Source organism: Leucopleurus acutus, assembly GCF_964270905.1.
Source record: "Leucopleurus acutus genome assembly, chromosome: 1".
Taxonomy (NCBI): Eukaryota; Metazoa; Chordata; class Mammalia; order Artiodactyla; family Delphinidae; genus Leucopleurus; species Leucopleurus acutus.
The window spans coordinates 85,376,224-85,394,042 of NC_139142.1; the positions used below are offsets into that span (position 1 = coordinate 85,376,224).

The window sequence follows — 17,819 nt, forward strand, 5'->3', positions numbered from 1 at the left end:
CCTTGGGGCTTCAGGCTTTCCTCCATGCTTGCCTGCCTGTCCCACCTCACATGGAGCTGAGTGTCTGAAGTAGCTGGGTGTCTGCTTACCTCGGGGCTCAGCTTCCTGGGGCAGTGCTTTCGTTCAGCCACACCTGATGGGTGCAGAAAGATAAAATATTTCTTAAAACTGTTTTGGTTCCCAAGCATTCAGAACTTCCAGAATTTGCTATAGTATAAATTGGATTTAAAGGACAAATGAAGAGATGAAGAAAAAAAGGTTCAGATGCAAAAACTTATTGATTAGGATGAGCTGAGGGGAAGGGATGATCACTGCCTGACTGCGCAGAAGCATGATTACAAAGTGGTGAGACACACCCCCATTTTTAACTTTCTGTGCTGATGGGACCTACTGTAAGGGCTCCCAACTGGCTTTACTAAAGTCATACAGCAGACCTCTTTAGACCCAGAGCATCTTACCCTTCCGTGGGTTGGAGACCTCTTTGACAGCTGGGAACTTTTCTCCTAAGAAATACACACATATGCACAGACAGATTTTGCAAGCCACTTCAAGAGGGTTCACTGAGTACCCTCGCCTTCCCCTGAGAGAGACTGAATCTCTGCGCACACTGCCAAAGTAGAAAACCCATGAATTCTAGAAGAGTGCCTTATCAAGGTAGTGCTTGCTTAGTCAAAATTGGTGCATTTATAGACACGTAGAATGCTTTTGTTCTGAGCCAAATCAAACACCCCCAGCCCCCCAAGAAGCAAGCATCACAAGTGGGCAGTATCTGGTGAGTAGAAACTTCACACATCCTAAACCTTTAAAGGAGTTGAACGAAGTCAATACTGTTGGCAGTGGCTTAACAAGGGCCCCAGGCTCTCTGGCCTGCAGGGTCTCACATGATGGAATATTTAGGCATTGCTAAGTGGCCAACCAATGGGACAGCTCTACCCTGTCAATGCTCACCTCCAAGCCCACCTGAGACTTTGCAGCCTTCTACAGGGACGAGTAAGGTGAAAATAACTAGACATGAAGCCCTTGGTAAAGAAAACAGTTTATTTTAAAAACCTCTAATGTTCTGCCCGTGCTTGGCCCCTGGATGGAGCTAGAGTCAAAAGTTACTACCTGCACGGGACTGAAGGCAGGTGGGGTGCAAGGTAAAAGGCAGGTTTCTGTTGGGCGAGCCCCACATTTGTTGTACGTTTTTAAGGAGATGGCAGTCCAGCTCCTGGTGGTAAGAAAATGTAAGACTCCCAAGATTCATGTTTAACTTTACTCACAAGTTAAGCAGAAGTCACTTCCCTCTGTCAGTCATGATTTCCCAAACTACAAAGCTCTAAGAGATGCTGGGACAGCAGCAAGTGGGGCTTGAATCTTGTGCCGACAAGCCCCCACACATCATTTCATAATAAATGCCAACTCTTCTTCTCCAGGACTGGAGTCTCTAGGTTCTTCCACCATAATCCTGAATCGGGTGACCCCCTCCTGCTTCCTTTAGGACTTGGGATGGTGAGCCCACAGTCACGGGGATGCCAGGCTGCCACTCTCTTCCTTTGCATGTGAGCAGGAAGCCTGATGACAGACTGAGCTACTTCCACACCAGCAAGGGTCAGGGTGGGCACTTGGGGTGGCTCTGGGGCCTCCTCCTGAGGCACAGTCAGGCTGGGTTCCAGCGCTCTGGCGAGATGCCCAAGGTAGGGCCGCTTCCCAGCCCTAGCTCTGGGCCAGCACAGTCCCCCGGTTTGGCTGCACCAGCTCACAAGCTCTTAGCTGAGGTTGTGGCACATGGGGTTCAGCTAGAAACAGGTTGAACAGTGTTGCTAATTCTTCAGAAAAATCCTGGAATAAGCAGAAAGATGACAGAAAAGGCAGACACACAGTTCTAGATTGTTCAATTCACCCTTTTTACTAAAAATCAATCCCAAATATCAAGCCCTAGCTAACCAGACAACCTGTTTTATTTTTTCCCAACTGCCTTCTACCTGGAAATGGACTTGGAAACCTTGTCCCATTAGTACTCTAGGATGCTCAAGTTCCAGCAGGGAGAGTGAACTCTAATGGGAAGCTCAAAACCACTAATGAGTACTTAATATGCACATTATTTCATCTTGAAGAACCCCAGGAGGTCTAAATTATTCCCATTTTATGAATGAAGAAACTAAAATTACTTTGTCCCAAATCACAATAACATCAAGGACTAGCTGAGATTAAAATCCAGGTTATTCTGATTTTAAAAACCCACACTTGGGAATTCCCTGGTGGTCCAGTGGTTAGGACTCGGCGCTTTCACTGCTGGGGCCCAGGTTCCATCCCTGGTTGTGGAACTAAGATCCTACCAGCCATTTGGCATGGCCAAAAAAAAAAAACACAAACCCACAAACTGCACACTCACTATGCCATAAACAAACTATCTGCCTCTTCCATCTTCCCTTCCTCCGTGGACACAGTCCTTCATACAATAGATACTTAAATGTGAAAGAGGACCCCCAGAGCAGCCACTTCATTTCAGGGTGGTCCTCAAGAAATCTGACAAAATCCACTGAGCTTTGGGAAGATCCTAAGAATGCCAGGCCCCATCACTTGCCCCCTTTCAGGATAAAAGGGACATATGACACCTGTTCCCTTTCCAGGTAAAAGGAGACGAGGACTCCTTACCCTTGGCCACTGGGCCTCATGGAGGCTGCCTAGGCAGGCCTCTATCTCCATCCGTCCCATCAGACCTTTCTCTACCAGCTCCCGGAGCAAGAACAGCAGCAGGTCCCACTGCAACACACACAGAGGAAGAGGTCAGGGTGGCTAGGAGGACTGCACAGTGACCTTGATACAAAGGGCAGAGCTGCTGAGGGAGGAGGGGGAGACGAGCCAAAACTAAGGGAGTCTGAGCACGGAAGAAAAGATAAGCACAGCCTCAGCAAAGGGGGACTAAACCAGCTAATAACATTTGGGGTGGGGATGGTAGGAGTAACACGACTGCAGAGGCTTCTCAGAAGCCCACTTGCCCCCCTCCCCCCACCTCTCTGGCTCACCTCCCTCGGCCGAGTGGCTGCCAGAAGCCCCACGTTTCTTGGCCTCAGCAGCAGCTGCAGCGGAACCGGCACTTGAAAGTCCTCCTTCCATAGGGAAACCAGCATGAGCAGGAGCCTTCGAGCCTGCCCTCTCTCCAGCTGCTGCTGTGCCGGGGGCCCTAGGACAGGAATTTGATCTGCAACTATGGGGAGAGAGGAATGCCAAGCTCTAAGAAATGGAGGCAGGGTCACGTGGCCCTGGGAGGACACAGAGTAGAAAAAAGCTGTTTTCTAATCTTGCTTGTACCCCACCCTGAGAACTGGGGGATCCGGCAAGAGAGTGATGTGATAAAAAGGAGCCATACCAACGAGGGATGCTAACTCCACAGAGCACTTTGCCAGATGCTGCTCAGCAGGTGGGCACAGGAACTGGGGGAAAAACGGGGAGACCTTGGACATTAGCACCATCCTTAGAGCAGCAGCCCCAAGCCAATGCAGCTCTGATTATTACACGCTGGACAAGGATACATAAGAAGAGCATCTCGTCGTGTCTCACCTGGCGACACCGCAGCATCTGGCCCAGCTGGCCTAGAAGCTGCTCCAGATGCTCTGGGGAAACTCCCTCCTCAGAGTCCCGGGGCCCCACGGCCAAAGAGAGCACATCCTGCAGAGAGGGGTGGAAGCAGAGTAAGGCTTCGTGCCAGGCCAGGGCCAAGGAGACCACAGAGAATGTGGCTTGGCGTGGGGATCAGCCAGTGGAAAGAGGCAGAAGGAAAAGGAAGACAGGGCCCTGGGGTGAAGTAATGGGCAAAGGTGCCCTTAGACTTGGGGCTTGGGCAGGACAGCACAGCTGGGAGAAGCAACCAAGTGGACAACAAAGGAACAGATGGAGCAGGTAAGCCAAGGGACAACGCGCTGCCAGAGAGCTCAAGAGATGGCACTCATCTTGGGACAGTCATACCTAGCCAATTCCCAGACAGCATCTTATTCTGAAAGCATTCAGGGGAACTGTCCTGTCGTGTACATGTCGTACTATTTTCTGTCCCTCATGATTCTCTGTTCATCTTCTCAGAAGAGTCGAGGTTTCAGTACAGAAATCCTCTGCATGTTGAAAACCAGTAGCTAATGGCTGCTGAGAGTTTTCTTCTCCCTCTTACTCTTCTAATTTTAGTCTTTTTTTTTTTTTTTTTTTTCAGTACGCGGGCCTCTCACTGTTGTGGCCTCTCCCGCCGCGAAGCACAGGCTCTGGACGTGCAGGCTCAGCGGCCATGGCTCACGGGCCCAGCCGCTCCGCGGCATGTGGGATCCTCCCGGACTGGGGCACAAACCCGTGTTCCCTGCATCGGCAGGCGGACTCTCAACCACTGTGCCACCAGGGAAGCCCTTTAGTCATTCCTTTTTAGTCTCTATTCCAAATCTTTATTCTCACACTACTACCCCAGATCTGGGTCACTAGTTTAGGACTCTGCCCCAATCACTCAATTCTGCTGCTGGAGGACAAAAGCAGCCCAACAATTCGTAAATGAACAAGCGTGGCTGTGTTCCAATAAAACTTTATTTACAAAAACAAGCAGCAGGCTGGATTTGGCCCACAGGTTGTCAGCTGACTCCTGCTCTAGACAGTACGAAAAAATTTTTTTTCTCAAATTAAGAGCATTGATAGATTATTCTTATTGCCTGTAACTAAACAAGCATCACCTCCCACATAGGAGAACACTTCTGAAACCATATCCCAATACTGCAATGACTGTTCCTTAGAGACTTCCTACTGCACTGGACAGCCATTCCCTACCCCACTCCCATCATCATCTGTGTAACGTGTACTCAGTCAACAATTTTCACATCTACCCCTTTCCCTTTCACCTTTTTGGGTGATTCAAGTACAGAAGTCAGAGAACAGCAGTTACGAAAACCGTTCAATTCAGTTCTGCCCTACCTAATCCCATTCAGTAACAAAATGGGAACTAGCTGGACAACACAGAAAGCTGCCACACAAATACTAGAGTTGAGGGAGAGAGGAGGGAGACTAGGAAAAGAGCAGGGAGGAGGGGAGCCGAAGGGAGTAGGGAGCTGTGTACTTTTATCTCGGAGATGAGGTGGGAGGGGAGGGGAGCATGGTGCTCACAGGCACGGGAGCAGCCCCTCCGCTCCCCCCGGGCAGCTGGCTCAGGACCCTGGGCTCGAAGCATGCGACTCACAGCCGCTTTCACCTCCCTTCTGATCAGTGCTGCAAGTCAGAGGGAGGACAGAAAAGGGGTCATCAAAGCAGCCCTGCACAGGCTCACCATGCCAACCCATGCCCTTCCCTGTTACCAGCTGGCTCTGAGTCCTATCTCCCCCACATGGCCTCCAACTTCCTGCCAGTCCACTTTTGAAAAACTTGGTCAGCCGCTCCCCCTCCCTGGACCTTACCTGTGACATTGGCTGACAACCAAGCACAGGCTTTCTCTGTTGCAAGCCCCACAGCAATGTTCTCTGCACTGCTCAGAACCTGTGACACAGAAGTTCTGAGTCAGGGGCAAGTTAGGACAATGACGAATGCCCAAGTCCAGGAGTGACCCACCTGCCACCAGAAGCCTCACACATACAACCCCGCAGCACTCCTCTCCCACCACCAACCGCCCAGCCCGCTAACCCCAGGACTCCTTCCTACGTACAGCTGCCGGGGTCTCCTCAGGGAGCAATGCCCTCACGGCACCAGGGCTCTTCTTTTGGCAGAACCTGAAAGGAGACAGAGGTCAGTGATGTCTAGATGCGTCAGCCTGGCCCACAGAAGGAAACGCCCCGAGTGCAGCAGTCGCCTGAGCTGGAAGGGCTCTGCCTCAGGGGAAGGCACCCTCAGCCCTCCGGCCCCACCCCAGATGCCCTTCCAATTCAGCTCTGGACTCTGGGCCCTAAAACCTCTAAAAACCAAGATAAGAGCCTACAGAGCAGGCAAAAACACAAAAAAAGCAGGGTGGGAGAGGACCAATAAAGGATGAGTATAAAAGAGGAAAAAGGGACAGGAAAGTAAAACTAAGAGGAGAATGGAGATGAGAGGATTCAAACAGACTGGCGTCTTACTCCCGCCCCTGGGTCAATGCCTGGGCCCCGTGAGGGCACAGCCGGGAACACAAGATCTCCAACAGTTGGGCTGGATCTCCCCCTTCCTGTCCCTGCGTCACCAGCTGCTCTTGAAGAAGCGACTCTGCCTGGCGCACCAGATCTGCCACCAGCGTGGCCCTGCAGTAGGAACAGCAAGGTTTTGAGGTAGTTGGAAAGGGTGAATCAGAAAGGGGCTGCAACTTCAAGGAAACCTGGTCAGAACTAACTTGAAAGAACGTCAGCAATTTTAGCCTCCCCCCGTCCCACCTGGCCCTTGTCCTCTATCACCCGCTCCCCCGCCGCCCCTCAGCTGACTTTCCTCAGTTTGGCAACAAGGTGTTATAAAGGGGAAAATTGTAAGAAAATGAGACTGGGGACCCTCAACACCTCCATTCCCAATCCCAACTCATCCTCACTTGATATGCTTGACACAGTTCGAGCCGATTCTCTCTGCCACGAACTCCACGGTCCTGCGCAGGGAGGGTGGCTGGTTGTGGAAAAAGGCTTGAGCCAGCTGTGCCTGTTGGGAGGAGGGGGCAGGGCAGTGAAGGGTCCGCTTTCCCTTCTCCACTGCGCGGGCCCCCCGCCTCTGCCCTGCCCCCTACCTGCAGCCCTTGGGTGGTCCGGGGAGGCTGGGCTCCCAGGCCGGTGGTGGTGGTGGTGGGGGTGATTTTCCTGACGAAGCCCCCACTCCGTCCACTGCTTCCTGATACCCAGGAGGCGAGCAGTTTGCGGAGCTCTCCTGCATCAGAGAAGCCCAAGTGTTTAAGTTCCAGAACCGTCCCACCCTCCCCAGCATCTTGACTTTTAAGCATTTAGGGAATAGAAAGACTGAGGCACCAGGGAGCGCCTAAGAACAGAACAATGTACTGGGGCGCTGCGCCCACAGGGTGCCTTTTGGGTACTCATGAAGGAACAGGCCAAGGACCAAAGACCCTCTGAGGGGAGACCAGTATCCTCACCAATATAGGGGCAGCAAGTGTAGAGCAGGTGCTGGTCCACCACAGGCATGCTGTCCTGGGGGAGAGAACAGGCCAGTGTTGGGAAGGCAGGCTTCCCTTCCTCCCCAGTGTGCCAGAAACATAAAAGTCTTATATAAAAGGCTTCAGTCTATTCTGGCTTGTCTCCTGCTGGGCCCTACCGGGCAGCCTGCCTCCTTTACTCTTGTGCTTCCCATGGCTCTGGCTTGACCCCAACACTCACCAAGCCATGCTCTGAAGCTACTGTGTCCACCTCAAAGGCATCCAACTGACCCTCTTCCAGAAAGAACAGGTCCTCAGGGACTGTAGGAATCTGGCAAGAGATTAGGGCAGTGCAAGTCAGCACTTCAGAGATTCGTCACACCTCCTACCTCATGGTTCCAGGGTTTAGACACCAGGTTCAAAGCCACCTTCCTCTGAAACTATGGCAATCCCTACCCCTCCTCCGAACCTTCACCTTCTGGCCCCACCCTTGTTCAGACTCATACATCCTCCCTTTCCCTGTCTTCAGCCACAGTAGTCACCCCCTTCTCCAACCTGGACCCTCACTCCACCAACCTGGAAAAGCCAGCCCAGGACAGCCAGCAGCAGCAGCTTGTTCAGGAAACACATCTCCCCTTCACTCTCCTTTGACAAGACCAAGCTCCTAAAATGTAAATGAGGGTGTGAATGGAGTCTGTGCAAAGAGAGAAATGGAATACAGTAACAGAAAGCTATCACTGGCAAGGTACTTCTCAAAAACAGACCTAAAAGGGACTGCTGTTGTACAAGAAACCAGGTCTCATCACCCCACCCAGATCTGTACTCCCTTCTGAGCTGGGCCACAGTAGGAATAGAAAACGGCCAATCAAAGTGCAAATATTCAATAACCGCCCACTGTCTTTCCTTGTGGATCAAGGCCTGGCCTCTTCCCTGAGGGTCAGTTACGGCTACGGTACCACACAGGAAGCACAGGCTGCTTGACCCTCTTCATAAATGGCAGCCTCAGCAATGTTCTCCCCACACCCTTTTCTCAAGCCTGCTCTCTCTCTACTCACCGATGCAGGTGCAGCAGGAGAGTGAAGATGCTGCGGTAATAGTCCAGCATGGGGACGATGTGGTCAGCCAGGGAAAGGAACTCCACCAGCCAGGGCACCGTGAGCACTGCTCGCCGGGCCCGCAGCCCCTGCTGCAGCAGAGCCCGCACATCCAGGACCGGGGGCACCTGGCAGGGCCAGTGTCAGTCAGTGGGTGGGTCAGTCCCAGGGGCTGGGGGAAGCCTTCTAACTCCATTGCCTTGAAGCTCCTCCCAGCTCCCTTCTTACCAGAGCCCCCAATCACCTGGCTCCTCAGGGCCAGAATGGTGTCCTGGAGCTCACGGGTCGGGGGTGGTTCGGGCCCCCGGTATGGCAGGAAAGCCACAAAGCCCAGGAATTTAGCCAGAAGCCTCAGGCTGAGCAGCACCACAGCAAACTGCCTCCGTTCACCCTGCAGGGCATCAAGAAGGAAAAGGTCCCAAGCATAAGGCTTCTAGAACAAAACCAAATCTGTGGGACTTCTCTGGTGGTCCAGTGGTTGAGACTTCGCCTTTCAATGCAGGGGGTGCAGGTTCGATCCCTGGTCAGGGAGCTAAGATCCCGCATGTCTCACAGCCAAAAAAACCAAAACATAAAACACAAGCAATATTGTAACAAATTCAATATAGACTTTAGAAATGGTCCACATCAAAAAAAATCTTAAAAAAAAAAAAAAACCCAGATCTGTTACAGATTTCTTCTTGAAAATACCCTTTCCCCCTAGGTCAGAACCCCATCATCTCCCTCTGCTGTCTAACCTGCCAGTCCACGTCTGATTCCCCGTCTTCATCACTGGGCTCAGGCTGAGGCAGGGCAAGGCTGTTGAGCTCCCGGATCTTCAAACTCAGGCTATCCATGAGATGCTGATTAAACTGGAAGCTATGAAGAGGAGGGGGAAATAAAGGTACTGGAAGAAGTGTTGGAAGGACCAGAATAGAGAAGAGGTACTCCAGATAGAAAGGCTCAGCAGGGTAGACAGAGGAGGCCAATGAGGTTATGGGTGAAAGAATGAGAAGGGAAATGGAGGCAGGAAGTGTGAATTAGAAGGAGCCCAGGCAACACCCAGTCCCACCCTGTTATATTCCAGACAAAGGAGAGAAAACGCTGCCCTTCTGTGAACACAAACCTCTTCTGGCCTCTGCCCCCACTCTCTGTAAGACAGGAGACCTTTACCTGCTGGCACTCAAGATGAAGTCCCTGAAGAAGCCCTGACAGCCTGGGAAGGTGGGGGGTGGGCAGGGCCCCCCACTGCTCTGAGGGGCCACAAGCCGTTCCTGCAGGCGCCGCAACCGCCCCAGCTTGTCAGCTCCAAGCATATTTAACACATCTGGAGCCTCGCCCAAGACAGTGCCCCCGGCACCACCAGGACTCTGACACATCTGGGGTAGGGGGAGGAAGAGAGAAATCAAAAAACCAGTGAGTTTTTCTGGAAAGAAGGACTGAACAAAATGAGGAGGAAGTGATGAACCCTGTATCATGTGCCATAGATATGTTTTTTGAGGTCTGGATTATATTCTTATTTTTATAGGTGAAGAAACGGAACCTGTAAGATTCAACATCTGCCTAGGGTCACAAGAGCTAGGATTTGAAACCAGACCTGAGTCCTAACCCTGTGCTCTTTCTACCACAGCACAAATCAAGGGCAAGAAAGTAGCGAGGTGCTGAAGGAAGGCCAGGAGAGCCCGGTGTCTGAGGAGGCCTGGGGAGGCAGGAGGTGCAGGGCATGGGAGAGAGCGCTCCGCCCCCTCGAGCTGGCTTCCTGAGTTTCAACCACCACCCAAAGAACAGAACTCTTGTTCAATCTCCAGCCAAGGACCTGCCTGCTTGCCTGCCCTATCCCAAAGTGCCAGCCATTACTTGGCTGCCTATAATACATACTGTCCACTGTAGATTAATCAGTCTCCCGCTAGGGCTATTACCTGGAGAAGTTGTTTTTGGAAAAGTCGAACAAAATGGCTGTGGCTGCAGGCTGCAGAGAGTTGACTCATCATGGCTCTGAGGAATAAGAGGCAGGGATGGAGTGTGATGGAAGGAGGAAGAGGGAGAGAAAGATCTGAGAGAACAAGCCAACCCTTGGGCCTTTCAGCCCTTTACCAGGGGCTTGAGCAGACCTCTGCCAGAGCTGGCTGGCACAAGGCTATGGGAAAAGGTAAGGGACACTCTCCTCAGCCCCAAGACCCCTCAAAGCTAGAGATACACTTAACCAAACATGAAATAATACCACCCCTCTCATCTTCAGTCTACACTGAATGCCAGTGAGCTTCATGACCAACGTGGACAAGAGAATATTCTTTCTGTATCCTAGTTATCTAGCTATGCAAAGTTATCCGTATTGTCAAATGAGATGATGAAGAAAATGGAGGTCGGAAAGGGTCTAAAACTTGGGCCAAAACTCAAGCAAACTGAAATAACAGCATTCCACTTTTTCAAGCATTTGCAATCACAGAGCAAGTATGAGTGATTTCTGAGTGGAAGGAGCTGGAGAAACAAATCGCTTTTTTTTTTTTTTGCAGTACGCGGGCCTCTCACTGTTGTGGCCTCTCCCGTTGCAAAGCACAGGCTCCGGACGCGCAGGCTCAGCGGCCATGGCTCACGGGCCCAGCCGCTCCACGGCATGTGGGATCATCCCGGACCGGGGCACGAACCCGTGTCCCCTGCATCAGCAGGCGGACTCTCAACCACTGCGCCACCAGGGAAGCCCGACAAATCGCTTTTGAGTAGAGGCAGAGATGGCAGTAACTGAAGAGATTAAGGAGGATAGAAGAAAACAGCTTTGCCCTGGAAGGACAAAGCCTTCCTTCAATCAGCTACCCAAGCACCACTAAGCTGCTCACTACTGGAAGCAAGAAAGACAAGGTGACCGGTGTATGAGCACATACCTGATCCTGCTGCCCAAGCCCTTCTCAAAATCCCAGCCAGGCTCTTCATGGCGATCTTCCCACTCTCGAAGCACCTCATAAAACACATCCCTGACAGACACATAAGAATGTCCGATCAACTGAAGCACAGCTGGCCTAACTCATTCTCAGGAGTGCCTTCCCTAGCTCAGAAGAACTGAGGACAGGACTATCCACAGCCCCGTTCCTTATCCTCTCCAGCGTTCTCTATGTGATAATGCTACAGACCCGGTAGCAGTACACCACATGCTTCACATACTTCTGTGGGCAGTTAAAGTTGATATGGCACTCTCGTCTGAGAATCCAGTAACTAGAGTCATACACCTGCGAGAAGGCTGCTAAGGTCAGAGGTTCAAGTCCATGGGCATGAACAGAATGAGGCTAAGTGGCCCTTATGATGTTTGCCAGGAAGGGCCTGGTAGTGCTAAACTACCACCTGTTAGTGTCAAACTCCTAGTTTCTATGAAAATGACACAGACTGCCTATCCCAGAGAAAATCCTGCTTCATCCCCTTCCCCCAAAGTTCCCTTTTCTTATCACCTCTGTTTTTTAAAAGTATGAAAGGCTCGATCACTGGAGAAGTTGGCACGATTGTCAGTTTCTGGCTGAAAGGAGACAGCTTGTGCAGAAGGTGGCATCGCCAGAGAGACCTAAAACATGGCAGTGACAATTAGGGACTGAAGCTGGCAGAGTTCATGCTCAGAAAACTTCATCCCCATTCCAGTGCAAATGACACTACAGTGATGTGAGCTGGGCTGCCTGAGTTATGAGACCAGAAAGGGTCAGGTCCAGGCTAGTAGATGTCTAAGATGGGGTCACTACCTTGGCAACACTGCCCTCGTAGGCAGCTCGCAGGTGGCCTTGCAGAACTGGTGAGAAGCACAGTAGCCGTTCATTCTCAGCCAACAGCTTCAAGGTCCCTTTGTCCAGGTGGGAAAGAACGCTACAGGGACAAGAGCACAAATGACCAAGAATGGGACAGACTGAAAATAGGAAGCTGGCACCTGCACACCACACAGCGTGTTACCTGGAGCATGGAGCAGGTACATGAAGAAAAGTCATGGGCAAAGGATTAAAGATGGAGGCAAAGGGGAAGGAAATAAGAGAGACCTAATGGAGCAGCAAACAAGAGAGCAGGGCAGAAACATTAGATAAACCCAAAGGTCAGCTACCAAGACCACCGGGGGCAGTTTGATTCTTTCAAGGGCTAAATTCATAGCCTTGACACAAAATTGAAGGTTACGTGGAGGAAAAGGTCCAGGGTCACACTACACCTGTGTTAAGCACAAGCATGTACCCCAAGTAACAAGAGAACCAAGTGGACAATGGGAATAAGGCTCAAATGCCTCTGTTGGGGAAACTCACTGAAACTGATGCTCCAAAACCTGCACTGCAAAGAAGACACAATCATGGACACTCTGGAACAGAGGGCTTTCCAGGGAATCTAGAAGGACAGTACCAAGTTGTTGGCTAAGAATGATTTCATTTCCAGACCCCATTTCTCAAAAAGAGGCTTGTTCACCAACCTACGGCTCCTGGATTTGGTTCAAGGTCACTGTCCTTGGCAGCCACCATCCTCCGGGCGGTAAGGAGCTGAAGGACGAAGAAAAGCTCCAAGAAGAGGTTTGGTACCAGGTTTTCTAGATAAGAAAAGAAACTCCAGGGTATTGAACATCATTCAGAACCAAGGCTCAGTCCTACATGCTTTATCAATTCTTTTAACCTGTGGTTCTACAAGTATCTCCATTGCAGGGCCTTTTGCTCTCACTCACCTGCAATGCATGAAGAGTAGACAAGGGCTACCAGCTCCAGACGCTCACGGGAGGATACTCTGGCAGGGTCAGCGGGTTCAGCTGTGAGGTTTCCTGTTCGGCTGGGGTGAGGACATCCTGATTCTGGGGTGGGACAGGCGGGAGCAGGTGACTGCTGCAGCAGCTTAGAGCTATGGGGAAAGAAATGTCGTGTATAGTCAGCCTGCCTTCCCCTCCACAGCTATACTCAGGTTCCTCAAAGAGACATCCACAGACCAGGAAACAGACCCAGGGTTCCCAGGGGACAAATCAATCACAGAGAAAAGCCCTGCCAATCCCCCACAGAGGCAGCTGACATCCCAGGGAGCAGCAAGGCCATACCGCTCCTTCCTGAGCATCTCCCGCTCCTCTTGCAGACTTCTGCACCCTGGGGAAAGGCTATGGCCCCAAGGGCTAGTGTCCAGGACTGAGGGTTGGGAACTGGGGACAGAGTTGATTGGGGGTGAGGTGAAGCAAGTCTTGGGCTTGGAGAGTGACCGCTCTTCGCTCACCGGAGTTGGGTTGATCCTGCGTGAAGGCTTGGTCCTGCTGAGGAGTAGCCACAGGTTTTTCTGATATTCCTTTCTTCAATCATCTCCCCCTCCACCACCACCTCCACCACAACAGCCTGGACCCCCTGCAAAATGCCCCTCACCACTATAGTTATCTCATCCCCAACCTTCTAGCCATTACCATGCTTTACTACAGAGCACCCAGCCTTAGTTTATTAACTCCCCTGGTAGAGCCTTCGTGCCACCCATCTCCCGGTTAAGGGCTGATTCTCACCCTGCAGAGTCGGGGGGAACCGAGCCTACGGGAGGGAATTCCTCCAGGTTGCTGAGGTTTGGCGGATCAGAGCGCGCGAGGCTGGGGCTGCCGGGGCTGCCAGAGCTCTTGGGCCTCCGGCCCCCGGCCCAGGGCAGGCTCTCCCCGCTGACCCCCTCCTCCAGGGCCCCGGGGCCGCGGCCTCCTCGCTCACGGGCCGGCCCCGGGCCCCGCCTCCTGCCCCCACGGCGGGCCGAAGGGGCCTCAGCGGCGGTGGGGCTCGAAGGCTCGGTCGGAGGGAAGAGCTGGCTGCGCGCCCCGCGGCCGCCCCGCGGCGGGCCCCCGGGTCTCCCTGGCAAGGCTGCCGAGGAGCCCGAGGCCTTGGCGGGGGTTGGGGGGCCCTGCGGGAGGACGCGGCTGCTCTGTTCCCTCAGGAAGTTCAGCAGGAATGGCACGAATTCCTTCCGCAGCGGCCGAAGTGAGATCAGCGCGGCCGCCTCCCCGGGGTCATCCTGAGGGAGAAGCAGCGAAGGGCGAGAGGGTCAGCTGCCAGCCCGGGGCCGCAAGCAGCCGGGGCCGCAGGGCGCGCTGAGGGGTGGGCGGCCGGGGGTAGCGGCCCCTAGCTGGAGCGCACTCGGGCCGGGCTGACAGCCAGGCACCCTAGAGGAAGAGAACGAGAAGGGTGGTATCTCCCGCGGGAAGGAGATTCGGGCCAGCCTGGGGGCGTGTCGGCGCTGTTACCTCCGAACTCTGGGCGCTGCGCGCGATCCACCGCACAGCGGCTGCGACCGACAGCTCCTCTCGCAGCAACGACTCCAAAACGGCCGCCATCCCGGTCCAGGCGCTCGGAGGCGATTGCGCAGGCGCAGGCGCCGGCGCGCCACAGGCGCCCGGGGGGCGGGGCGACCGTTGGGCCGCGGGGTGTAGAGGGCGGGACCAGGGCGGTGGGGCGGGACCAGGGCGGGACCGAGACCGAGACCTGGGCCGGCGGCAGCGGCGCTTCAGCAGGCTGAGGCTCTGCCCAGGCTTTGGCTCAAGGCCGCGGATGGGTCCGCGGTTCCCGACAAGAGGTACGGTGGGCCCCCAAGTGCAGCGCACCACTATCGGTGAGGCCCGGCCCCGGCAGCTCTGGCCCGAAGGCGACCTGCCGGGACTCGGGGACGCGGCGGGGGAAACCAAGGGCCCGGGAGAGCGGCCGGACGGTAAAGGTGAACGATTCTCCAGAGAAGATGCCTATATTTTCTACGATAAGCACATTCTTTTCTTTCAAGAGTCTTTCTAGGTTCAGTCGTCACCACCCTAAAGAAGTTAGGCAAGGTCAAAATGAAGTTAAGCTAACTTTATCCTTTCTCAAAAGCTGAGTCTCCTGCCCATGCGGTACCAATGGTTTTCCCCACTCACCATCAACTGATCATTTAAGACTTTAAGACAGAATTCTTGCAGGGGGGCTTTTTAGGATCCTCAGCCCACAACCCTTAAAGTGCCTCCGCCCATCCTGCACATAGAATAGCCTAGTCTGTATCTCTTATACATTACACAAGGTGAATATGTGAGCTACTTTGCAGTTGAGAAGTTAACAGGCATATACATAATTAGCTTCTGGGAGCTTGAGTTATTTCTTAATTTCTCTTATTTCGAAAACCATCAGTCACCTCTTTGGATGTTGCTGCTCACTGAGAAATCAAGACAGGGAACCAGGCAGAGAAAAACTAATGGCACTAACATTCCAGGCCAGACCAAATCAGGAAGGGTGAAGCAGTGCCCATGTGAATGCCTCCTGAGAGTTCCCCTGGTTCAAAGGAAGGTGGAAAGGAGAGAATGGTGGGAAGCAGAAATCACTCCAGTGCTACAGGGACATTTCCTACAGAGAAGGAAAAAGAACCCCTGGTTTTTATCTGCAGGGATTGTGAACACCTAGTTTCTATTCAGTCCAGTGCTTCTTTTTCTAGGTCACTTCTGGATGCGGTACTGCATTTATAGAACACTTTCTACTCCCTGTTGATCTTGTAACCTCTGGTGCATTCAATAACTTTATCAGAAAAATAATATTTCCCACCTTTGAAATCCAAACCACCACACAAATAGAACTAGAGTTTGCATGCGGAATGAATATTTTATTACTAGATTATAAAAATAAAATACAAAATAATTTTAAAACAGAACTTAAAACACTGTACAAAGCTTTAATATGATACAAATGGGAAAATTAAATAAATAATTACACTTTTATGTACAGATGGCCTATACAAAAGCACTCCATGTTTCTGCCAATACTCTATGTCCTTGGTTGCCTGAGCAAAAATGCATAAAGAGGGCTGCTTGGAAGGGAAATGGATACAATACCTTTGAAGGTATTTCAAAGAGCAATTCTCATCACTCTGATTTCATGAAGAGGAGAAGAAAGGGAGAAAACTATGAAATTGTTAAATTACTCTAACTTACTGGTCTTGCTCGACAAGAGAGAATTCTTCTGGTTTGTGATTCCATCTGATTTAAGAGCTGCCAATAGTTCAGAACTTTCAAGAATTATATCTAATTCAAAGCTAGGTGTTTCCCAACTCCCTCTTTTTTCCTAAAAGCTGTGAACTTGTATGTAAATGGCCCAGTGAAATTCAGCACTTGGTTATTTTAGGAAAGGAGTCAGAAGAGGGGGGACCACGAACTGTGCATGAGAAATGAGGGAGCTCAAGCCTGGGTCATCTGTTATTTTCTTTACTCAGTTCATCCAATCCAATTTCAGAGCCCCAAGTGGCACAGTGTTACATTTCCTTTAGCTTCCTATCTTTGTATCTCTGAACGCTTTTTACCTTAGTGAACTAACTTACCTAACTGGTGAATAGTTTAAAAAGAAAAAAATCCCAAGGGCTTCCCCTTCCCTGGTTTGATCCCTAAAATAAATCACATTCAAGCTCTGGTAGGTTTGTTTATCCCTTGTGGATGAGAGAAGAACACCCAGACAGACCCCAGGTATGGTGAAGTGCCGTGCATGAATTTTTAAGGATTTAAACTGTATATTTTAAGAGGGAAAAAAAGCAACATATGGCAATGGTAGTCTATATAAAAATTTGGTCTACCTAGTGTTTTTAACAGGGTGAGTGAACACTTATGTACACAATATGAGACAATATTAAACTACTGAAAAGATAGATAAAATTTCCTTTCGTTAGTGTGTAAAATTATATCATCAGCAAATTCTATAGTCACATGGGCTCAAAGGTCTGCCTCACTGAATCCTATTCTCTAGGTCAAGGAACCCAGAACCCCTGGCCCAGGGTATCTGAGAGATATGTCAGTATCATCAGTGATACATACTGTGCCCGTATCTGTCACTTCAATTAAAGAGGCAGATCTTGTTAAAGTTCCACAGGGCAATGAAGAAAAAGGCTTCACATCCTTTACATGTCTCCTTAAGACCAAGGATCCAGCAAAATCTAAGGAAATATTCAAATCATTACTGAGTAAAGGTTTCGGCTTGGCTATTCAGTGTCTTGAGATTGTGTATCACATCAAGCAATTTTCCAAACTTGCTTAAGGGGAGTAAACATCAAGCTTATGTTTTAAAAGTTGGAGCAGGTATTCACAACTGAATTAGAAAATGTACTGATGGGTCAAGACTTTAATATCATCACTTCATGTCCAGCCAGGGATTTGAGATGTGCAGCATCCAATTCTCCTTAAAATGAATAGGGAGATCCTTGTCCCATGTCCTGGAGTTACCTAAGAACTATAGGAATTCCCCATTTATCTCCTGCAGTTCTCCCTAGCAATGTTGGCAACAGATTCTGCAGGCTCCTGAGTCTAACTGGCTTAAATTTCTCATATTTCCAGAGGGACAGCCAAACTCTTGAGAATATCCAATGATATGTTTCCACACTACTCCCACATCCTTGAAGTATATACCAGAGTTCTATTGGATGAGGACAGGGAAGTGGGATGTCCTAACAACCACCTGGGGTTTTCAATGTACTACATCTTTCCATATGGTCTGAGGACTGGAACTGCCTCTGGTTCCCTTCTCTAAGTTAAGGTCTAAATATGCACCTGTGATTTCTGAACTTGGGTAAATATTGACATGTGAAGACTACCATAGTGGTTACATGCCTTAATCCATGCCATAATACTTTTTATATTAGAACACAGATAAATATTCTGCAAATAAACTGTCTACAGAACCAAACTCAAAACTATACAGTTGTCACCAACCGTTCTATCTCCTCAGTGATACAGGTGCTGAAATACATCTCCCTTTAGGCAAAGTCCC

The 17,819-nt window shown here is 51.0% G+C and overlaps 1 protein-coding gene across 1 annotated transcript; it reads right to left on the reverse strand.

Annotated features, from left to right (window-relative positions):
* Nucleotides 1-1,649: 1,649 nt before the first annotated feature.
* CDAN1 (codanin 1) lies at nucleotides 1,650-14,389 on the reverse strand (the record flags this gene model as incomplete). The annotated part of the gene is made up of 28 exons (XM_082842867.1): nucleotides 1,650-1,821; nucleotides 2,638-2,745; nucleotides 3,009-3,166; nucleotides 3,353-3,416; nucleotides 3,544-3,651; nucleotides 5,066-5,214; nucleotides 5,400-5,478; nucleotides 5,645-5,708; nucleotides 6,051-6,209; nucleotides 6,488-6,591; nucleotides 6,677-6,813; nucleotides 7,034-7,088; nucleotides 7,275-7,364; nucleotides 7,610-7,697; nucleotides 8,089-8,255; nucleotides 8,372-8,518; nucleotides 8,865-8,985; nucleotides 9,280-9,485; nucleotides 10,026-10,101; nucleotides 10,986-11,075; nucleotides 11,544-11,653; nucleotides 11,826-11,946; nucleotides 12,369-12,447; nucleotides 12,530-12,643; nucleotides 12,776-12,945; nucleotides 13,136-13,339; nucleotides 13,580-14,070; nucleotides 14,300-14,389. 28 exons carry the CDS (start codon nucleotides 14,387-14,389, stop codon nucleotides 1,696-1,698), a joined length of 3,675 nt encoding a protein of 1,224 aa, XP_082698993.1. The 3' UTR covers nucleotides 1,650-1,695.
* Nucleotides 14,390-17,819: the final 3,430 nt, after the last annotated feature.